The sequence below is a fragment of the Monopterus albus genome, unplaced genomic scaffold, assembly GCF_001952655.1.
Source record: "Monopterus albus unplaced genomic scaffold, M_albus_1.0 scaffold39.1, whole genome shotgun sequence".
Classification (NCBI taxonomy): Eukaryota; Metazoa; Chordata; class Actinopteri; order Synbranchiformes; family Synbranchidae; genus Monopterus; species Monopterus albus.
The window spans coordinates 362531-385899 of NW_018127919.1; the positions used below are offsets into that span (position 1 = coordinate 362531).

At 40.2% G+C, this 23369-nt stretch overlaps 3 protein-coding genes across 3 annotated transcripts in view; 1 reads left to right on the plus strand and 2 right to left on the minus strand.

Moving 5' to 3' along the window:
* phldb2a (pleckstrin homology-like domain, family B, member 2a) overlaps positions 1-9324 on the plus strand; it is a 17841-nt gene extending 8517 nt beyond the window's left edge. Inside the window, exons 6-17 of the mRNA XM_020598712.1 lie at positions 948-1085; positions 1585-1731; positions 2229-2339; positions 2417-2506; positions 2626-2763; positions 3163-3262; positions 5206-5401; positions 5859-5949; positions 6541-6687; positions 6824-7043; positions 7205-7290; positions 7513-9324. Of these exons, the coding sequence (XP_020454368.1) occupies positions 948-1085; positions 1585-1731; positions 2229-2339; positions 2417-2506; positions 2626-2763; positions 3163-3262; positions 5206-5401; positions 5859-5949; positions 6541-6687; positions 6824-7043; positions 7205-7290; positions 7513-7653 (1605 nt within the window). The 3' untranslated portion in view covers positions 7654-9324. The remainder of the gene's footprint in view (positions 1-947; positions 1086-1584; positions 1732-2228; positions 2340-2416; positions 2507-2625; positions 2764-3162; positions 3263-5205; positions 5402-5858; positions 5950-6540; positions 6688-6823; positions 7044-7204; positions 7291-7512) is intronic.
* A 2910-nt stretch (positions 9325-12234) lies between these two features.
* On the minus strand, positions 12235-16408 carry LOC109959383 (APC membrane recruitment protein 2-like). The gene has a single exon (XM_020598674.1). It carries the CDS (start codon positions 16087-16089, stop codon positions 13264-13266), a length of 2826 nt encoding a protein of 941 aa, XP_020454330.1. The 5' UTR covers positions 16090-16408; the 3' UTR covers positions 12235-13263.
* Positions 16409-18471: 2063 nt separating this feature from the next.
* LOC109959547 (organic solute transporter subunit alpha-like) lies at positions 18472-22176 on the minus strand. Its single transcript, XM_020599001.1, has 8 exons — positions 21794-22176; positions 21480-21631; positions 21182-21255; positions 19608-19766; positions 19379-19490; positions 19144-19290; positions 18861-18966; positions 18472-18767 (listed from the first exon to the last, which is right to left on the minus strand). The coding sequence occupies exons 1-8, from the start codon at positions 21867-21869 to the stop codon at positions 18607-18609; spliced, it is 987 nt and encodes a 328-aa protein (XP_020454657.1). The 5' UTR covers positions 21870-22176; the 3' UTR covers positions 18472-18606.
* Between the last annotated feature and the right edge of the window lie 1193 nt (positions 22177-23369).

Here is a 23369-nt window from a genome sequence, read left to right on the forward strand (position 1 = left end):
TAATAATTCTGTAGTATATTACTTGTGTGGTGTAGAGGATAATTATTTATGTAGAGATATTGCTTAGGATTTAAAAGTTGTAAGATGATGTCATGGGGTAGGACTAGATAAGTCTGACTTCTTCCTACTCCATTCAAGCATGTACTAGGTATAAGTAAATTGATATTGGATTATTATTGTTGGATATGTGTAAAATTACATGTGTTGACATATCAACTGTTTTACATGCTTGAAAGAATAAATCAAATCAAATCAAATCAACATCCTGAACTGGGAACTCAGCGTACCATAACCTGGGGCTTCCAAGCTGAATTTGAATGGCTGATGTGGTCCAGTCCGCTTTGCTTTTCCACTGTATTATACTGTTATACACCAGGGGGAGGCTGAGCACCTCACACACAGCTGAGTAGGCAGCTTCAGGTCACTGACCATAGTGTTACTCTTGCAACAAAATCTTGTAACACAGACAGACAGACAGTTTTTTTTAAACAACTGTTTAGCAAACAGAACACAGACTTGTAGAACATCTTCACCACTTTGCCCACAGGTCACTCACTGAAGTCACAGTTTTACCTTTAAATCTGTGTATGTTCACACACCATGTTTGTAATACTAGTACTTGAGCACCACTCCCCCTGTCAGTACCTGGAACTTGATTTAGTACTACTGTACCTCCTGAGGGAATCTGAAGTTAACTTATGGGAACTCGTTTCCAAAGTGAGCAGAGAACAGTGGAAACAAAAGCAGAACCCAGGACAAGGGGTACAGATTTCATTGTGGGTCAGTAGGTTCCTACAGTGGAAAAGGCCTAATAGTGTTTGTTGTCCCCCAGTGTCAGATAACTGGATGAAAATAATGAATAAATGTAAATAATAAAAATAATAAATGCACTGAATAAAAATGAATCCAATGGCAGATTCTCTAATCTGTGTTGCTGCGTCTTGCAGATGGAGGTGGAGTGTGCTCTGCTGGAAGGGGAACAGGAGTCAGAGATGGGTCAGCTGCAGAGGGAAAAGGAGCTTCTGGACCAGCTTAAGGAAAAGATTCATAGTACTGAAAAGACAAGCCACGGGGACAAGTCTCAGGTAGAAATTTGTAAAATTAGCAAAAATTACAATACAAGCATCACATTCTAGAGAGAGGTTCTTGCCAGATCATCTGAGATGACCCTGGATCTTTATTAGTTCAGGACAGTCAGAGGTGAGTAAGGAAAAGGCTGGCATCACGACTCATTGTGCAGACAAGGGTGCTTAATTAAATATTAAAGCTTCCCCTAGAATGGAAAACTAAAAATAACCTGAAACCGCATCATTTGGAAAAACATGAAACTTAACACATGCATTTCACATAACATCTGTTTTATACTGGGGTGAAATGCTTGAACCCTGAGTGTAAAATAGCATCAAACACTGTTCTGAAAACGCCATTGATGGATTTCTACGACAGCATGCATCTTACTAAACTGAATCTTAAAGCTCTCCTCTTGCCCTTGAAATAGATCCAATTCTTAGTATATTCTGACCTATTCATGTGCTTTTACTTTTAAAATTAGGATTCTCTGTATGCATATGTGGTGTTTCTCAGGGTGCTGAGGAGCAGACAAAAAGTTTGGAGGATCTGGAATTTCAGAAACTGGAGAGAGAAATTAATCAGGATGAGGAAAAAGAGAACCAGAGCCAAGAGGTGCTGCGAGAGATCGCTGAGTGTCAGCGTCTTACTGTCACACGCAAGGTACTGTGTGACTGAGTATGTAGCAGAGCATGTACGCTACATGTGACACTGCAGTTAATGCTGGCTACTGTATCACTCTGCAGTGTCTTAATTTTCAGTATCTACACTACTACAACAGAATGCGCTTTAGGTGAGTAGTCAAACCAAAGCCAAGACCAGATCTGAAAGGCCTGCTGTTAGTTAAGGTAGATGTTTAGTGTTAGGATGGACTCTTCGGTGCATGTTCAGTGTTACAATTTCTAAAACAAATTGTACTCTGTGTACATCATGTAAGAACTGTTTGATCCCATTTGATAATAATCTTTGCAAATCAAGTTGAAGCTGATATTGTGCATCACACCAAGTTGTCCTAATGGGGCAAAACAGTAAATCCAAGTACTAACAAACTCTAAAACTTATTATCTGCTGTGTTATCACAGCACTGCTTTGCTTCACACTTTATTAAAATTGCCAGATATTGTGTAATGACACTGTGCTGTTTTTTTTAATTCTCTCAGGAGAGACTAATGACTCTGAAGAAACAGTCCTCACAGATTACGTTACAGGCTCAGCAAGAAAGAGAGAATTTCCAGAGAGAGAAGAGCAATTTGCTCGTCATGCTTCAGAAGGTAGGAAAATTATTTGCTTGCTGATATTGTTAATATTTAATTTTATTTATTTGAAGACGCTGTCCTGATTTCTGCAGGAGAGAGAGAAACTGGTGTCTTTGGAAGGGAAGTATGCAGAGTTGTCTGAGGGGCAGAACTTCCCTAACAACCCTGTAGCCATCAAAGAGGTAGGAGTCAGATCATTTATATTTCCACAAGGATCGTGCACAGTGAATGACCAGTTTTAAAGCCCTTGCCATTTTTATCCTGTTTTATGCCTTGTGATGCCTTTCATTTCTGTGATTAGCATTTACACTCCCTGAAGGAAAGGAGAAAAAGCAACAAAGAAAACTCTTCCCACCCAAGTGACAGCCTCCCTCATAAGAGGAACCAGCAGCTCCTCACCTCTTATGGCAGATCTCTGGGGCGCACGATTCCTCCCAAGGTCATTACCTTCTATTCAAAAGTAATCTGAGTGGGCATTAAGGTTGAATGCAGTAGGATCAAACTGCCAGAGATTAACTATTGATCTTTAAAGAACTATTAGCACTCGATCTTATTTAAAGCATACAGCAAGAATTACCTAGATTTGAATAAAGCTTCAGAAAAACGGTTTCATTATGATGGTGCGCCTTCTGATTCTCAGACATGGGGATTTCATTGGTTATTTGCATCCACAAGCATTTGAGATTTTTGTCCCTTGAGAATGTTCCACTCAAACAGGAATTCTCATTTAGTCTTGCGACACCAATCCAGCTCATGAAGTGCTTTGTTAATTAGAGAAGCATGTAGTCATGTAAAGGTGCCTGTTCCTGAGCAGTCTGTGCTGCTGTTTCCTCCTCAGGCTCACTTGCCTCTGTCCCAAAGCTCCAGCTGTGGCAGTGTCATCCCTCAAGGTTTCAGTTTCTCCCCCCGGGACCTGAACACCCGCCGCCTGCCCAAGAGTGAGTAAGAGCACCACGCTGTCACATCTTGTCTGTAACAAATCTATACAGCGTGACCAGCTTTAAACCTTAGGTTGTATACTGTACTTGCATCAGGATGTGAAATGCTGTTGTGATTCAATAATCTTTAGCACTGCACAAAGGAAGCTACATTTAATCCAAATCCAATATTGGGGCCCGTCTGTTTATTAGAGCAGAAGTGATTTAAATTATACAAGATAGGAATTCGTGATTGAGACAAATTACTTGTTTATACCAGAGCCTTAACAGACAGGTTGAGACATTGCGGGGTCAAAAACGGCAGCAGGTCACGTTACTCATGTACCTTCAAATACTGTAGTTTCAAACTACAAATTTAGCTCCATAGTTTTCTGTAGGAAACTGAGATTTATCAGCAAATTACCATTTTGACTCCTACATCCATGCAAACAAATTTTGTTCTGTTGTAGATTCTCAGCTAATTTAGCTAGTTAACCAAGTACCTAATCTGTTAGTGACTATTTGAGAGCGACAGTCAAAAGGTTGTATGATGCGTTTTGACATGTCACAAGTATAACTGCTACTGATTTTAACTTCTTACTTTAGAAGATAGTCAAGATGATGCTGCTCCTAATGTTTGGAAGTAACATTCTCATGATCCCCATTACTGTTAAAAAATAAAGTCCTTGTAGAGTCAGTGGAGATGTCACTCCTTAAAATCCACTCTGGTTTGGACAGCTCAAAACAAGTAAAGATGTGTTAAACATGGCTGCATTTATAATCCTTAAAACTTTACAAAATGTCATTCAAGAAATGCATACGTTAAGCACTACAGCATTTGAATAAATTTTATGTATTCAAAGGTTTTCTTGAAGGTTTTGTGTCTGCAAACTACAAAACACTACTTACTACAATGACTATGAAAGTGACTCATTCTTTTTCTAACCTGCACTGTTTATGTTAGTGCAGTGTGAAAACTACACACTGATAGAGATGAACCCGATTAAAAGGCCAGTGTCACAGATTGTAACTAAGAGTCTTTATCAATGAGCTGGAGAGGGATGAGTGCTGGTAGCAGTGTAGCTCTGACAAGGCACGGTGACAGTAGACAAAGTCACTGAGGGAAGAAAACACTTGCTCCTCCACAGGCAGGAGTCCTGGTTTAATAGCAGAGTGGGTTCAGCAATCCAGAGAGGCAGATACTATAACTCACAGTATTACAGGGGCAAGGCAGCAGAGAAGTCAAGAATCCAATCCAAAAGCCTGATATTACAGTCCTTCAGAGACAGGGTAGGGGCATAGTCAAGCTGTCAATCCAAAGGTCTGACTGAGTTCATGGTCTTTCAGAGGCAAGGCTGAGACGTAGTCAAAATTCAATTCCAAAGGTCTGGTGTTACTCACAGTCTTTCAGGGGCAAGGCAATGGTGTAGTCATGGTTCAAATCCAAAGTTCTGGTCCAGTTACACAAAGGCACAAGAGATACAGGTACAGAATGACTGGAGAGTTGAACACACAGTCAGAACAATCTGACAGCTTCTCTGAGGGATGAAGCTGCTTATAAGAGGGCATGCACAGGCGTGTTCAATCAGGACAGGTCAGGATGGTTGGTGTGATGAAGTAAAGTGACTGGGAGTGAGAGCAGGGTGGAACAGGAAGTGTCTCGTAAAAATAAGAGCCAGTTACAGGAAGTGGAGCTGGAGTTCATGACAGTTAATCCTATTCACCTTTTACAACATGTTGACTCCCATTAAAAGCCCTTAGCTTTCTTTAGTTTGATGGATCACTATTATATGGCTCCGTTCCTGCAAACAGATTTTGTAAATCTACTATATGATTAGAAAATGCTCTCCTGTTTAGCCAAACTGAACTGCATTGTTGTTGCTGTGATTTGGTACGTTAACATAAGATCATGCAAGCTGAGGGTATTTTCAGTTTGTTTCTGTTATATTCTCCCCTGTGGGCAGGCAGCAGCCATGCACACATAAATGAAGAGAGACCAAGAAGAAGTGATTTTTGCAGCAGGATGGTGTCTGAGGCCAGTGTGTTCCTGGACTCCTTTTCTTACCCGGACAACAGCCAGGCCTCAGATACAGTCAGCGTGGACAGCTCTGACAGTCTGGAGACCAGCTTCTCCGCCTGCTCACCGGACAATATCTCCAGGTTAGAGAAGAATGATGATGATGTAAGATCAATTCGAAGAGTTAAAGCAGAGCCAATATGTGTGAATCAGAAGAAGAGGAGTTGTGTTTTCAGTAAATAACTGAAGAGTTAAGACAGATGTTCTGACAAACAGGAAGAAAGTGTTTTTGGTTTTTTTAAAGGCCTTAATGCTCCGTGTCAGATCAGTGACAATCATGTCCACGTTATGTCTAGCTGCTCTTTCTCTCTTTCATACACATTATCAGATGAATTCACTTTGTCATGTTTAAGGTGGACTTAGTTCATTATTAAAGAAGTCCCACATCATGGCAACATTACAACCAGGTTTTTTCCTTGGAATTTAAGCAAAAACCTGAAAACTTCAAACCTGCATTCATTTTATGTTGGGTATTTGTACAGATGAGTTTATTTGCAAGGTGTCATATGTTTGACAAATTGTGTTTCCATTTTCCATCAGTGCTAGTGCATCCAATATGGCAAAGATCGAGGAGATGGAGCGTTTACTCCGAGAGGCCCAGGCTGAGAAGGAGAGACTCCTTGAGTATCGGGTAATGTGCCAAACCTCACCAAAAAACCTATTGGGTATGGCCCAATCCTGGTTCTTATTTTTATCCTTACCCCTCCTCATTTTTGAGTGCTCCCTTGTTTTTGAGCAGTAGTGGCTGAAATCATCCCCTATGACCTGGGACAACTAGTGACCTCTGCCTCATCAGTAGTTAATGATGACAGTTAAATAAAAAGACGTGACGAACACGGAGTGCTGTCTTCAGCTGTGGTGATCTCTCTTGCACAGGCCTTAAGTATCAGCTTGCAATTTTCAACAGCAAATAAAAAAAATGTTCCTGACACCAGGGAATGTAGGTGGATTTGTTTGAGGTGTGTAGCATCTATTGCACATACCTTTTGTTGTAGTTAGCCTCATACCACCCAGTTTGGAGCCTGCCTCTGAAAACCCTCCATTTGAAAGGCTATGCAGCCCTATCACTTCGCTCTATCCCCCATCCTAAAGAGAATCAGGACACCCTTGCCACTACAAAACAGAGGGGTAAGGCTAAGAGGTAGTGGCAAGGACTGAATTGGGAGTGGGCCTATGTGGTTGTGAGTGTCTGATGATGGATGTAATTTACTGTATGTGTCAGGAGCGTGAGATGGAGATACGCAGGCAGGCACTGGAGGACGAGCGGAGAAGAAGGGAGGAACTAGAGAAACGACTGCAAGAGGAGACAAGCAGAAGACAGAAACTTGTAGAGAGAGAGGTGAAGCTCAGAGAGAAACAAAGATCACAGGTAATCAGAACTACAGAGAAGAAGAGGTTGAAATCTTATGTCTTTTTTTCATTACTAGCTTCATGTAAATAATTCTTGAAGAAAGTAGAGTACCATGTTTATATCTGTTAGGTACTTTCATTGCTTGTTTCCATAGTCCCGGCTGTTGACCCGCTACCACCCTGTAAGAAAAGATGATTTTGATCTTCATGACCACATTGAGGCAGCTGGACACAACCCGGACGCTTGCTTCCATCTGGCCATCACTGATAAAACCTGTCGAGGCTTCCTGATCAAAATGGGCGGTAAGATCAAAACCTGGAAGAAACGTTGGTTTGTCTTCGACCAGAATCGCAGGACACTCACCTACTATGCAGGTGAGCACCTCCTCCTCTCAGTTCTATGTTGAAAAGGTACAAAATGTGACACAAACTCACTGCAGGCCAGGCCATTTTGAAGCTATGCCAGGATACGTTGGACACTGAAAACAAAGTTTGATCACAGTGTGAAACAGTTCTGTCTATATTCTCCTCTGCAGACAAACATGAGACCAAGATGAAAGGAGTCATTTACTTCCAAGCCATAGAGGAAGTGTACTATGACCATTTAAAGAATGCACACAAAGTAAGTCAGTTTATATTCCTGCATGTTCGTGTCTGTGATTTTTAGCATCGAGCATCGTCTTACACCTGCTCCATTCTTTTAAAATTTTGTTGACCTCCATTTGTCCTCTGCTTTTCTCACCCAATTTGTCTCCCTCCCACATATGCATCTCCTCATCCCCCTCTTCTCTATTCTCTGTTATTTAAAAAAAATCTTAAAATTACACTCACTTCCACACCCAAGAGCCCCAACCCTTCGCTGACCTTCAGTGTGAAGACCCACGATCGGGTGTACTACATGGTGGCTCCATCTCCTGAGGCCATGCGTATCTGGATGGACGTTATTGTTACGGGTGCTGAAGGACACATGCATTTCATGTTGTAACTGATCCCAGCAGACCAAGATCCGCACTGCTGTGCTTCTTTGCTAAACTTTATGTGACGTGAAAAGATTTACGGTGCTCTGTTTGTAGAGCTGAGATGTGTGTTCATTAAGGCAACTCAAAATGAACTTCTGTTTATAGTTGTAGTATTTGTAGCCTACAAGGACAAGCCATGCTCAGAAGCACATTTTATGGTGTAATCATGTTTAAGAAGTCAAAAGGATTTATATACAAATTTCATAATTAAGCTACAGTAATTTTTTAAAATGTGCTTATGTACTGTGAGTAGCAGAAGCATCACCAAAACTTGTAATAATTTAGCTTTATTTTTCCAACTTCTTTATGCAAAATCTCTGCTTTATGTTTAAATCATCAGAAACAACATCTGCCACACTGCTACATTGTGGTACACATAGATATCACATCTGTCTAAAGCATGACAGGTTTTTCACAGCTGTGATTTACTTATCCCACATTTTGTACTGTAGGTCCACCTCTGTTTCTTTTACTTCTCTTTCTTCCATTCTCTCTCTGTTTCTTGTTTGACTCATCTTTTTGGCATTTCTGTATCTTACTCAGACTGAATTTTATTTCCTGTGAGCGTCAGGCTCTGTTAGTGCGTTACAACTTCTCGATCATCTTTTCCCAGATAATACATATAACCCCCTCTGTATTTGTAGTTGGAAGAAAGCACATTTGTCTCTTGACTCAGATTTATTACTTCTATATTGTCTTTAATATCCAAATGCTTTATTTTCCTCACGTATTTTGATTGCTGCTGCCAGGCTACCAGCATTAAGCCGGCCTTCCCTGCCTATTTAAAGCAGGGAGAATGTCATCATACATATTTTTTCAAACCACATGCATCACTTTTATGCCAATGAGCCTTGATTTGAGCTTATCTTTGCATAAGCAAACTTCATTCATGAAGGAGAAATGATTATAGGCACATTTTTTCATTTTATTTTTAATTATTTGTAATTGTTGACAAATGTTTTTTACTCAGCAAAGTAGAAACTTTGCCCAAATTACAGTGGTACTGTGTTTCCTGCCTACTACTGTGCAAGTCTAGCTCCATCTGTTCATAATGGAGGCTGCGGGCCTGATATGACGAGGCCATGTTGTGCAGCAGTGATGCAGTATGTGCCGCATCACCTGCGTGTTCTTACACTAAAGCATTTCATTATTTCCACCAGCAGAGGTCCTCACAGAGTTGTTGCACTGATATGATGTAATGCAATGGCTGGTCGGCCCATAATGTGCCTGCTAAAATAAATGAGCACTTACTATGCTTATCAAAGTCGAGATTTGCTTTTTGAAAGCAAAATCAAAATCATCCTGTTTAGGATTATAAACACCAAATGATTTTCATGATTATGTTTTAAATGTGTCAAAAATAACACATTTCACCTGTAAACTATTGGACTCTTTACAGTAGTCTGACTGTAATTGATAATGAAAGCCCACTTTACCACAGAGTGGCCAACAGGTTTACACACTGCACTGCTTGCTGTTTGTCTTGTGCTGGTTCAGTCCTGCAGAGCTGACAGTGTTACAGATGAGTTGCCTTTGCTGGATGTGTTTCAGTGAACAGCGCTATCTATCAGGTAAAGCATTGTTCACTCTATGAGACACAAGCCTTGAAACCAAACACATTTCTGCATTTATATACAGCAGGCCTATGTAGTTTTTGAATACATTTAATATTTTATATTTTGCATTTGAATCATTGTGATTTGTTGACACAATGCTACAGCTTTTATACTCAACTTAGCATGAATAAATATTTTAGGAATATATACGTATCTCTGAAATGTTATGGTTACTTATTTTGTCTGATGAACATGAACATTATATTTTACAGGGCTGTGAAAACCTGACTGCAAGGGCTTTTTAAAGCTGACATTTTCTTTGTATGCTGTAGCACTAAAACGGTGCTATAAATCCCACCATGGCACGAGAGTGTGTTTTCCCATGGATATTGAGTACCTTAGCATTATTTTTACACTGTTTTGTAATGTATCACCATGGGAATGAGTGGCCTTATTATTTAGAGCTGCACAATGCCCCTGTGGTGCAGTGTAACTTAATCTTTTCATCAGATTTCTTAAAGGAGTTTGCCTCTTATTTATCTTATAATAGCCTTGATAATACCACTGTTACGGTGGCATGTGTGATACTTCATCAGTCCCGATTAAATCTGAAGAGTATCTGAAATGTCTCAGAAATTCAAAAACAATATTTTCTGGGAATGAAATCCTGCCTACAGTGGGGTGCAGCCTGTTTTAAAAGATAGAAGAGCTGTAAATCTCCACATCTGTTTTTTACATCATCGAGCTATTCGATAAATGCATCTCTTTTAGTCATCATTGGTGTAGCTGTGTGAGGGTATGAAAGCTCTTGATCAACAGTTTCACTGCATCCACAGACAGAAAACCCAGCCCTGTTAATCAGTAGTGGAGGAAGTATTCCCATCCTTTACTTTCTTTAGTATAAGCACTAAGCTCCATTACAAATACTAATTCTCCTCCATTACAAAAGTCCAGCACTGAAAATGTAACTTAAGTAGAAGTATGTAAGTATAATCAGGAAAATGTACTTTAATTATTAAAAGTTAAAGTTCTCATTACACGGTTATACTATTATACACTATACAATATTCATCAATTAATCAATTTATTTGTAAATCTATTTGCTTTGTAACACATGCAGAAATTAGTGAGAAATGAAGTCACAATTAAGCTGAGCAAAGTGAAACCTTCAAAATATAGCTTTCAAACACAAGATCTAAATAAAGGAAGCATAGCAAAGTGCTACATTTGACTAAATGACTAATTGTTTCAGCTATACTTATATATAATGGTATAAATCAAGTAAATCTGTTAAATGTATTGCAGTAAAAAGTAAAACATGTCCCTCTGAAATGTAGTAAAATGTAACAGAAATGGGAAAGTAATGTACAAGGAACTCAAAACTGTACTTCAGTGCAGTACTTGAGTACTTATATTCAACCACTTGCCTGGTTTAATCTAAGTCAATGTGAATGCATTTTTTACAGAAATTGATAATGTTATGCAAAACAATCCCCCAATGTACTGTGAAGCATTATTATGAAACACAGAACTGTCATAACCTAATAATTCCATTCAAATCAGCGTATTACAGTAAGTGTTATTTTGTCTTATTAGCATGTATAGCATGAGTGTGCTCATTAAATCACACGTTTCCTCCTCCCAACATTTACAGCATTTCATTGGTTGACCTAGTGGGGGTTGGCATGGAAACACACAATGAAGCAGGCTAAATTGGGCTCTAAAGCGGCACATCTTCTCTCTGCAGGCAGAAACAGACATAAACACACACAGACCATAGAGAGCCAGGGGTGGTCTGTGTGCATTCTGAGTGCTGTAATTTTAGTAACATATTTGGGGCCAGGGGCTGCCCTAAAGACAGTGCAGCTGTGTTTGCAGGGAAACACACAAACAAACAGAGCTACTCTGAGACAGTTTATGCAATGTACTGTGGCTCAAATGCTGAGTCCAACATGTTTCCAGGCATGAAAACCACACTGAATTCATGTGAATGGATGGTGACAATAGGCAACAGTCACTGAATATGCCCGTTTCAGTTTCCTTGTTAAAAACTGCAGGAATCCTATTTATATAAAATGTTTCCTGTCATAGAGGGCACAGCATAATTTATCATGATGTGAGCCCTCATAGCCTGATTTAGGCTTTAAGAAGCATGATTATTGACCTATGTGCTGTTTTAGCTGTGATAATTCTAAATCAGAGGAGTTAGCAAGAAGCACACAGTGTGTTGTGTCGGGACCTCGGGGTAAATGTGATCCTTTCTCAGGGAGATGGTTTTACGCTCTGTAGTCTGTCTCAGCACCTGACATAGTGAAATACTTGTGTTTTACTCAGGCAAATGATGGCGCTCTCTTCTCAGCTTGTAGCCTTTGGCCTCCTGAAGTAAACAGAAGTCCTTCTGCGTCACCTCCGCAATTCACCCTTCTTGTTTAGTTTTTATGCTTTAACACCAAATTATTCTTAACATTACCCATCTTCCCATCCTTAGCCTGTGGTTTTATTCTCATCAGAAGCTTTTAAACATTTAGTGTGTGTGTTTTTATGCAACATTGTATATAGTTCTTATAATTCACTCTAGTCTTTTATGTTCCAATCATTTGTTGTTTCTACTTATCAAAGTAATACTAGGGGTCCAAATCAAGTGATTCACCTCTGTCCAAAGGGAATTATTTAGCAATAAGAATAGGAATGCACACAAATTCATAAACCCCTTTCCCTTGTAGCAGATTGGCCAGGCTCCACTGACATTCATGGGCTTACTATTCAGGTCAGTGAACTTGGAGTGCGGATGATGTGGCAATGATGTTGCAATGAGGACACACACTGAAACCAGACTGTAGTAAGATGCTAAGCCACATAAAATGTTTGTCATTTTCTTTTCTGATCCTTAACCTTTCTCTAGACGACAGTTATGCAGTTTCCTTTGTTGAGGAACTAGAGAGAGATATATCTCTATATAGTACAGAGCCAGTAAATCCTGTGCTCACATATCTGTCTGCAAACTGCCACAATATTTAAAGCAGGATATAATTCACAACTTAAACGAATCTCATCTTGCTAGGTTTTATTGATTAAATAGGAAACAGGACAACATAGATGAGAGTATACACAGAGATGTTGTTCTCATCTGAGTATAAGTGGAATAAGGATAAGTATATGTGCCAGTTTACAAGCTGGAGATCTCATCTCAGCATCCTTTGTCTCGTTCAAACGTCCATATCGCCATTCATAATGGCTGCTGTTCACTGTCCAGTTCACTGGAAGGAGTTATTTCCATTTCTTTCAAAGCACAGTCTCTCCCACAGCTCACAGTGAGATCTGATCACATCACATATGAGCAGGTGGACACAGGCGAGGTACAGTTTAACATCTGGTGCAATTGCACATTTTCTGCTACATACAGTATATCCAGAGATAGGTATGGAATGTAAATTTGGTTGTTGCATTTATTTATAGAGCTCCAGCTGTTCTTCTCCTGACGTAAAGAAAAGGTAAAGGGACTGGTTGTTATTATTATCATAAAGACTTACTGGAAAGAAAGACAAAAACATTTAACGGTTCCTACAAAAAGTGGAAGTGACAAAAGTTAAAAGCACTGTAGAAAATGCTGGATAAATTCTGAGTCTGTAGGAAAAGCACCCTTAAAAGGCACTCACCCATGTTGTGTGTGTGTGTGTGTGTGTGTGTGTTCCCAGAAGACCTTTTATTTTGCTTATCTTTAGATACCGATGCTCCTGCCGTGTGTTCAGGTGTGACCCTGAACCTTTCCTGAGTGCATGTCCAGTTGGCTCAGCACCAAAGAGTCGGGCTTGTTGCTTCGGCTCCCTGTAGAGATGTTTTGTGCTTGAGTGCTGTCAGCCTCCTTGACTCTGTTATTGTTGCTTACGGTGTAGTGAAGCCAAAAGATGACAAGAGAGAGAGACAAGCCAAGAATTACAGTATAGAACTATGGATTAAAAAGAGGGGGACAGTTACAGTCAAAGCCATAATCTCTTTCACTGACTGATTCAGTCCGGTGTCTTATTTTCTTATCTGGGAGCTCCCTCCAGAAGCTGTGGGTTTATTTCCAACCCTGCGGACTGGAACCTTAGACACAGGTATCTTGGTGCGAGGGGGTTCTTTAGCTTGAGAGATTTGGGATGTGCTGTGCTTCACAGGAATCTTTGAGTCACGTGATAAGCTGGTGGGGGCTTTTGGCTGGAGCTGCTGCTGACTCTCCTCCTGGGTGTGTTTTGAAGTGAGCACATTAGCCTCCACATCACAGACTTTATCTTTGTTCCGTCCATCATGTGAGTTGAAATGGGGCCTCTCTTCTTCTAGCACTGGAGTAGGTGGGTCTCTGCTTGCTTCGTCATCAGCGTGTTGGCTGTCCCGGACAGGTATTTTGCCTGCTCGACCCCCTCCAACTACAGGAATTTTGCTTAGTCCTGATGTTTTTACTTTTGGTGTCCTCCTTTCTTTCAAAGGGCCCTGGTGGCTTGTTGGTGTCTCATTATGCAATTCTTCTATTTTGGACAGCACAGTCTCAACCCCGTGTGTACCTGTGCTACTTGGACTAGTCAGTTGTCCATCACCTGATGTCTGTCCACTTCCTCTCATCTTAGCAGAAGCTGGGGCTTCACTCGGCCCAAGTGCAGGGGTAGAAGGAAGAGAAATGACAGGGTAAGGGGTAGGGGGAGGTTTAGACTCTGAAAATGGGATTTGAGCAGGAGCAGGAGAGTCTTTAGATACAGAAATTGGGATTTGAGCATGAGATGAAGGGTGTTTAAATTGAGAGACTGGGATCTCACCCAGAGCAGGAGATGTTGGGGATGCTGTAGAAACAACAGCATGAGTGGGAGGGGCTGGGGTCAGTGTTGGAGCAGTGGGAATTTTATCTAATGAGATTGGTGCAGGAGTGGGTTTAATTGTGGAAGGGACCTTATCTACAGAAGCTGATGATAGAGTTGGAACAGAAGGAAGGCTGGGCTGGAGCTTACTTGAGGTAATTGGAGCAGAGGAAGGACAAAGATCTGGAACTGTTGCAAGAGAGGGAGGGCTCTTATTTAAATCTGTTAGGGTAGAGGTGCGAGTAGGCTTGGAAAGGTCCTCAGATGCTGAGCCTGAGGTTGTAGTTGGTGTGGGAGCTGTTGTTACCTTGGAGGGGATGACCAGTCCAGTTGTAACAGTACAGGCTGGTGATACAGTCACTGGGGTTTTAGATTCTCCTGCAGTCAAACTTAGGGAGGGTTTATAGGAAGTGAAAGTTTGCACGTTCAGACTGCTATCTGAATCCAGTTTAACAGGTGGAAGTTGGGTAAAGGAAACAGAGGTGGGAGGGCTATGGGTTACTGGTGGAGGTTTAGCTGTTGCAGGAGGTGGAGTAGCTACTATGCTAAATTTACTTACTGAAGCATTAACTTGTGGAGGCGCTGCAATTTCTGATGCCAGTTTACTAGCTGTAGAGGTAGGGGTTGGACTAATTGTGGGATCCTCAATTACAGTGGCTGAGGTGCTTGGAGGACATGTGGTAGTAGTAGAGGTGGAGCTTGGTGTGGATTTAATTATCAAAGGGGAAGACATTATTCGAGCAGAAAAGCTTGTTGATGTTGCAGGTGTAGTTGAAGCTTTTGTTGCTGTGGGCATAGGAGCTGCTTTAACTGTAATGCTGGTGGAAGGCTCAGGGACTGGAGTAGAGTCCGAGCTCAGTTTGACTGAGTGAGTCGTTAAAGTGGAAGATTTGGTCAATGTCATGATGATAGGACTCGGCCTGGCAACGGGAGAAGAGGTGGAAGTTGCCTTTGTCAGTGGAGTAAAGGACTGGGTCACAGCTGCTGTGGGGACGGCTACAGGGGAGGGCTTTGCTGTAAGAGCAGTGCTGACAGAAGGGGAAGTTAGCGGGGAAGAGAGGGTTGCTTTGGAGGAGAGACATGTGGATGATGGCATGACTTCAGTCACCACAGCACTGATGGCACTGCTGGCTTTCCCCCACTCTGCCTCCACATCAGCCATGATGTCTCCACCTCCTGTGATTGAGTCAAAGGTGAGGAGAGAGGAGATGTCTGCCAGCAAGGAGCTCAGGCTGCAGTCACCAGGCACCAGTGGTGGCTCAGAGATGGGTGAATGTGGCACATGCTCATTCATTCTACTCACATTGCCTGCTGTCACCTGGGGAGTTATGGTCTCTGAAGGGGGTGTGGCTGCACTGTCTTGTGTTGTTGAGCTCTTGTCAAGCTCACAGGTCTCAGTCTCAGGGCTGTCCAGAAAGCGAGGCTGAGATTTGGGGGTGAGTGAGAGGTCCTCTTTGATGATTTCCACACTGTTGGTGCGGGACGACATGAGAAGGGGGATTGGTGGGGCGTCCTCCTTGTCCTCTTTATCTTTTGATCGGAACTTAACATTACCAAAGAGACCCTTCAGCCCACGACGTTGCCAACCCACTGGCTGGGACACGGTGTGGACTCGGCGGTCCCCAACCCCTCTCCGGCCACCCCTCAGTAATGACAGGAAGCTGAGGGACTTGGCAGAGCTGGTTGAACAAATGGAGTTGCGAGCAGCGGTGGCAGCCAAAATGCCATCTTCGCCAAGCGGCTCCTCCTCTGCCTGCTCCCTCTCTCCTTGACTCACCTCCTTTTCCTTGTCTGGCTCCTGCTCCGAATCTCGGCCAGTGGTCTCTGATAATCCATCAAGGGTTTTGCTCCTGATAGGTGATTTGTTGTTTCCATCCCCTTTGCTTCGAATAGAAGAAAAGATGTTACCTGGCTTGCGTTTGCCAAACAGCTTGAATCCTTTTCTGATTTTTCCACTTGGCTGGGATTCACAAGGCAATGGATGCAATGGATCCGTGTTCTCCGTTTGTACATCCATCTTTTCGCTGTGTCCTCCTGTCACTTGCTGCACTTATTATTCTCCAGCCAGTGGAGTGAACATTTATATCTGGCCCGTCTCTTTATCTCTGTCTGGACCCTTTCTTTACCTCTGTAGCTCTCAGTGTGATTCTTTATCGGTTGTCTGTATCCGTCCTTCTGTCTGTCTTTTTCATCCAGCTCTTTCTCCTCTATTTCTCCCTTGAAAGCCCCTCCCCTTTGCCTCGTTTTTGTCTGGCTGCTCACTCCAGTTGCCCATAGCAACCGAGGATCTAAGCGGCTTTCGTCAGCATTGCAGAGCCAGGGGCTATCGTCAGCCTCTGTGAAACATAGCTTTCTCTTCCTGTCTCTCTTCCTCATTGTCTGATGACTCTGTTTACATAAACAGCCAAGACAAATGCTCCATTTAATAGGGCCAAATACTGAATTCCAAATGATCGGGTTTAACATAAACATCTCTTCCAGATTAATGCAATGTACCTCTATGTGCAGCCTAATAACATGTTTAATAATGGGACAAATTTGCTTTTGTTTTAAGTAAACTGTTCCTATTAACATCTAGTGTGTCACAGCAACCAACAGGAATTCATCCAGATTTGTTAACAAATTTTAAGTTTTATTAAAAATGATCAAATCAGCTTGACACAATTTTAGAAACACTTATGGTCATAAAGTGCAATAATTTTTTACATTGAAGTTTGTGCGATATTTAGAATATTAACCTATATATTTTCCACTTTCAGTCTATCAATTGAACTGCATGTTACTTCAGAACATGTAAAAAATAATGCTGTGGTTCCTGTAAAGTATAAATATTGATGTTTTTATAGGTAAAATCTAATTGTGAACAAAGATCATGAAAACAAACAAGCCACTGAGGGTGTTATATAGTGTAATTGGAAATGAATGAATAATTTTATTTTAATGGAATGAGCATGTTAGTTGCTCTTATTCTCTGATATGGTCAGTATTATTATGGGTAAATGTTCATTTGAGCATTTATATAATTAAGATCTTCAGTGTCTGAGATGTGATTTTTTTATGACTCTACTGTCACATGCAATCTTCTAATTCATGCACTGCTCAAGCCAGAATTACTTTTCATTCATTCTAGTTTTCAGGTGCTTGACTGGACAAAATGTTGTTGACTATAAGTTTAATGAATATTCTGCTTGCTGTGGACAGGTATTAATAAATTACTTTTTTTTTTTTACTTTGTTAAGAATATCTAATTTGTGAGACTATTTTAAATTGTTAAAACAAAACAAAAACAATTTCACCTGTTCACATAGAAGTACAACCCATAATGAGATATTTTGCTTTCATCCTGACCCATAATTTGCCGATATAATGGCTATTTCCTGTAATATCATTGTGGCCCATTTGGATTAAATAAGAGTATGGATTTTTTGTTTGTTTATTATTCATAAATAAATTAGTCATGTGAGGTAAGGAGGGGTGATTGGTTGTTATTATCAGGTTACTGAAAGTAAAGTTGGGGTGGCACAAGTGTAGCCTCTTGTGGTTGCATGAGAAACAACATGTGGCAATAGTCGGCTGTTAAATATACACTGTCTAAAAATAAAGCTGCCATCTCATCCATGTCTTCTCTGGCCCAAAAAAGTCTGAGTAAGTGGGTCAGCAAACTTTGAACAAATCTGGCTGCCAGTCTTTGTTCACACAGCTGTACAGGACAGTATGCCTTCTAAAAACTTTAGTTTATTTTTACAGAGATGAAAAGATGTGAGATTCACACTAAAACGGAACCATAAAAAAACTGGAGTACAGAATGTCAGACCCTCTTGGTATATTCTTCTTAGTGAACAATAGAGAGAATGAATCATTTTTGTTAAATTTCATGGTACTTAGATTCACCATACAGTAGGTGCAACCCATGCACAGAATAAATACATAACCCACTCTACAACTGTGTTTTACTGCTCACTATACTGCAGTCTGGTGTTATTGTAAGCCTTACGTTGATATCTCCACACTTTGACCAGAGTCAGTGTTATTGTGATGATGACATTCCTCTGTCACAAATATACAAATAAATAGGTGGTTTTATTGACTGTTCTTGGAAAACATAAAATGTTGTTCTTCCACACTTGAATATTTCTAAGCCTGTATAATCTCAGTCCAAAGATCCATTTGCTAATTTTCAGCCTTTCAGTATGACATGCATATACAGTACACAGTTAGGTGTTACATTCTTTGTGTGGTAGGAAGTCCCTCTCCTCCAGATCCTAGTTACAGGCTGAAAACCCCCCACTTGCACTCCAATGTCAGCTCTGTATCTTTTGATACACGTAAAGTTTAAAGTTCAGTTACTTTCTCTTTTCAGAAAATGCACATACGTACTGTGTGAAAAGTACAATGAAAGTCACCCAGGGAGTAATTTGATCCAAAACAGAGAAAGAAAACTACATTGAGTGAGCGATGGAAGGAGGTCAACAGTTATAACAAATGAAATAAGTCTGACTATGCGCTGACTTCGAGGCTTTCATTGTCTTCTTATTCAGATATCATGCTCCACGACAACATCCTGCAGGGCAACTTTGCTGTTCTGGTCGTTGTCATGTTCCTCAGAGGGAAGTGTGTCATATGTACGACGGAACAAAAACCGATTGACCAGAGTAATGATAAACATCTCCATGATCATCATCTGCTGACTCAGCACTGCAGAACGGAGAGCACAATTAAAAAACCAAAGTTACAGATGGATTATTCCAATTTCTCAGGTGCAGAAAGACATTGAAATATTTTTCTTACTGGATCCACGAGCTTGAGAAGAAAAGGGAGGAGCACAGGCGATGGTTCCATTTAAAGCCAAGATGTTAATGATTGATGTCTGCAGCTGACTCAGTACAAGTACTAGCTAAGGAGAAAATCAGTACTTGATTAGTTACATATATAGTATTTAAAATGCAGTGTAAGATCTCTACAAATCAATATTTTTTGCAACTACAGCCAAGCAATCTATAAATACAAAATGTCAAAGTTTCTTTTTGAGATTGCAACTGACATACAAAAGGAAATGGAGGTGCTGACTTACCTGATACATGGCGTACTTGGGTATAATATTGAGGCTGCGCAGAAAGCTGTTGGTGTTCATGAAGATGATGGCAACAGGCCAAAGGGAGATGATAGTGAGAATGCCTATAAATGGGTTAATCCAAATAGCTGTGCCGGTGATCTGTAGCTGAAAAAGAAACAAAGACATTTAAATTTGATGTTCATTTAACTTTCACTATAATCAGATATATAGAGAAGTGTTTCAAAATACTTACATCCGAAAGGCTGAAGTTGCCGTTTGTCCACAATATTACAGAGAGGACAGAGAGCGCTGTCTTTAGGATTGCATACTGAAGAGCACCCAACTTCAGCAAGAAAAACATTCGCCTGAATAATCCCAGCCAAAGAAAAATCCCCATTAGATTATGTGCAGTCTATAACTATGAATGAATATAAGCCAGGACAGTAGTGCACAGACTGTATTGTGTAAACAGTTAGAAATACCGTGACATGGGCACACGAGGTAAACAGGGGCAGCAGCAGCAGCAGGGTCCTGTGTTGATCCTAAAGGTTTTACCAGTGAACTGCTTCAGAAAAACACTGCTGCCCCCGAACTCCTCAATCATCAGAACCAAGACCTTATACACCACCACTGCAAAATAACTACAGAGAGAAAGAAAAGGAATGTAGGCAGTTTACAGACAGTTATGTAGAGTAGGTATGTCATCTTTTCCAAAAATCACTTTTATGGACTGCTAAACTTCATGTATGTATGTATGTATGCATTAATTACATAAAAACAAACTTACTCTTGACATGTGAAGATAAACTTTAACAGCTTAAAGATGATAGACTTTTGACCCAGCTGCTAAATATGATGATATATAGTGTATAAATCTGAAAACGCTAAATTTACCACTAGAGATGACAAACGCCTTTTACAAATTTAATAAATTTTATCAAAGTTGAATGCTGGTTGGAGATATGAATGGATAGATTACTGAGCTGACCCTACACCCTCGGGCTCCTAGGCCAGAACCTCTGTTAGAAGTAACATTTCTTGTTGGAAAGTCAATCAAATGACTTGAAAAAGACACAAAACAAAGAGGCTCAGAACTGCTACATAGATGTGCTGAAGGACCCCATAAAGACAATAACAACCTCACAGAGTCACAAAAATACTGAAGACACGCAAGATGTGCAGAATGAGCAAACACGCAAAATGAAAGCAAAGACTCAAAATAACTACAATGAGACAAAAATGAATGAGAAATAGCTGCAAAACAATTGCAAAGAGACACAAAATGATTGCAGATAAAGAAAAATGGTGACTGCTGTGTTGTTCGTAGCCATTTTGCCTCTTTCTAAAGCTCCGCTGTAGGAGGGGTGGGGGCCTTTTACATGTCTGTGCCCAGGGGTCCTTTGTCTCATAATCCATCCATGCAGACGTGGCCTTTGATTTTTGTGTGCCTAATGATTCAAGTGGTTAAACTGTACTACTGTCAAATACTTTTTATGTTTACTCTCACTGAAAACATTATTTAACTGATTGTAGAGAGATTGTCCTGACTGTCTAACAGAGACAGGCATGGAGGATTAGGGGGACATTGTCTTGCTAAGAAATTCAGGACTGTTTGATTGAACCTTAGATTAGTGATGACTTGTCCAACAAAAGCTAAACGTTTGTAGGTTTTTTAGCAAGTTGCATTCAGGCTTCTGTACAATGACACCCTATCTGTTTCAAAGCCACATAGACTGCTGAGATAAATACAATTAAAGCTATCTGAAGGCAAATGTAATAGAGATGATATTATAACCTAGAAGCTGAAATGTCAGACAAGATAAGAGTAGTGGTAAGCTCCCTGCCAAGTGGGACTATAGCTACTGGTCACAGTGCAGCTACAAGATAACAAACATCACACAAACACTGGTTACTTTTTGGGTAAAAGAAACACGGAAGATAAATGAAACATTCATAAATAAAAATAACTTAGTTTGTATTTAATAATGGCTCCTATTAGAGTTACTAAAATGCTTTGCCCTGTGTACTAGTTTAGGTGTGTCTGAGAGAAACGGACCAGTTAGATGTCATGTCTGTGATCATCACTGCCTTTGGGATCCACATCCCAAAGCAAGACATGATCGCAATCACCTGAAACAGAAAAACACTGTAATCAGTATTTAAAAACACACACACACACACACACACACACACAATTATATAATCAGCAGTGTGTTAATATTTTTCTGTTTCAGTCAGATTTTGTGTTATATTTAGCCTTGTGCTTGAGTTCTTGACATTTCATCACAGTTATGTTTTTACTCGTTTTATAAACAACAACATATTATAACATCAAAACAGGCCTGAATGCTTACTGGTGCTGCACCAGTTATCCAAATGATGGTTGTCTTCTTGGGGTAGGGCAGGTTTTTATAAATATAGAGGCATTGCTCCAGGTACACCATCAGGGACATGCAGGACATGATGGTGAGCACACCGTACAGACAGAGTCCAAATGCATCTAGCTCTGATTTAAAACAATGAGACAGTGAGAGAGAGAGAGATTACTTTGAAAGGTGCACTAGGAATGAACTAGGAATATAGTTTGCTGAGTGAACAGTTATTAGCTCAGATTGGCTGATAAGGAAACATGAGTAAGCAGTCTGTACTGATGATGTGGGTCACTTACGCTTTATCACATCGATTGCCAGTGGGGGCCCTTGTAAGCAAGCCGGATCAATGGTGCTGTTGAGGGCTTCCTCCATGGCTTACGAGTATTCCTCTTCAGAAATTCACTAATAGACTAAAGCTTAAAAAGAAGTTGTCTAGGATATCTGAATAAAGCTCCAAGTGTTTCAGTAAAACCTGATCAGCAGTTTGAAATTGTAAAACAGCAAAGGTCCGCTTAAATGATTGGCTTTCCCTTTACATTACAGTGTCCAGAAGTGAATGAAGAAGCAGACTTGCAACAGGTGTACTTTACCCTTTACAGTAGGTTATGAGGCGTGAAGATGAGAAGAGCCTTCAAATTTATGAGAATAATTTCCAAAGTGTTACTCATTCATTCACAGGCTTAAGTTGCAGTAATCAAAATAGCACTGAGGTCAGAGTTTTAGTTAAAGGTGTGACCTACTGACTGTCAAGAAATATTAACCTTGACAGCGTGTGTTGTGTCCTTCCCAGTAATTGTATAAGCGTATTTAAAAAATTAGCTACAATATATATATTTATTTGTATATTATACAATTTTACTTCAGTGCTTTGACTGCACACATAGTACTTCTCAATTAAATACATTTTTTGTTGTTATATTTAATATTTGCCACAAATTCCCAGAATATGACAATAGATTTATTTAGGATTATTACTATAAATAGCATATGGTTAGGATTGCTCTTAGACAAGCTAAAGTTGATGTTGGTGCATGAGCAGTTGGACATAAAAGTATAATAGTCAGGTTTAACTAAAAGAAAAACCAAAAGTGCTTATTTCAACTTAAAAAATCATGAAATGTTTTTAGAAGATTAACCTTTTACACACAAATGATCACTAAATGGCACACATTGGTTGAGTGTTCCATTTAGATTGTCCTTTCAACACTGTTAAGTGAAAGAAAATTTGTTTCAACCAGTACAAAAAACACAGATGACTGTTAGTAGCATCAGAGGAGGAGCATCAAACAAATAAGAAAATCTACTAAAAGTTTATGAGTGCTCATTTAAAAATCCTCAATAATAGTCCTCTTTACAAGGAGGCTATATACTATAATGGGTTCAGGGGTTATCAAAAGCAAAGCTGAGTGTTGAGACGCCTACACCCTTAATTGCTGTACATATTATGAAGAAGTGACTGGCACCGAGGTCATTCGCCTTTTCCTGGCTAGATAATTTTTCTCCCGGGTCATGATGTCTCTGTCAGGCAAAATTCAAATCAGTAAGGCTCATACGAAAGGCAGAGTTTATCAGTGTCTAAATCTTGAAAAAAATTTCAGAATGCAATTTTGTGCCACAATTACCATGCTGAGCTCTGTGGTTTTAAAGTTATTTTACGAGCACTTAAACAATTTCTTATGACTGCTGACTTTTTAAAGCTGAAGTTCAGGGTTACTTGTGCCACTTATGGTGGACACAGAATGTCATTTTGGCTCAAAAGGTTAATTTTACTGGAGTTAAGGGTTTATAATCTCTAGAATTTATAGTTTTTTATACAATTGTTTGAGGACAGAATAGCAGAATCATTATCATATCAGTCAAGCATGGAATTTG

Bases quoted from the DNA above. Each gene is read 5' to 3' on its own strand.
- LOC109959547 (XM_020599001.1), bottom strand. From the start codon at position 21,869: ATGGAGGAAGCCCTCAACAGCACCATTGATCCGGCTTGCTTACAAGGG. The intron at 21,256-21,479 runs GTAAGCATTCAG...TTTCTGTTTCAG, and splicing joins GGATAACTGGTGCAGCACCA to GTGATTGCGATCATGTCTTG. The intron at 18,967-19,143 runs GTAAGTCAGCAC...TTTTCTCCTTAG, and splicing joins CCAAGTACGCCATGTATCAG to CTAGTACTTGTACTGAGTCA.
- LOC109959383 (XM_020598674.1), bottom strand. From the start codon at position 16,089: ATGGATGTACAAACGGAGAACACGGATCCATTGCATCCATTGCCTTGT.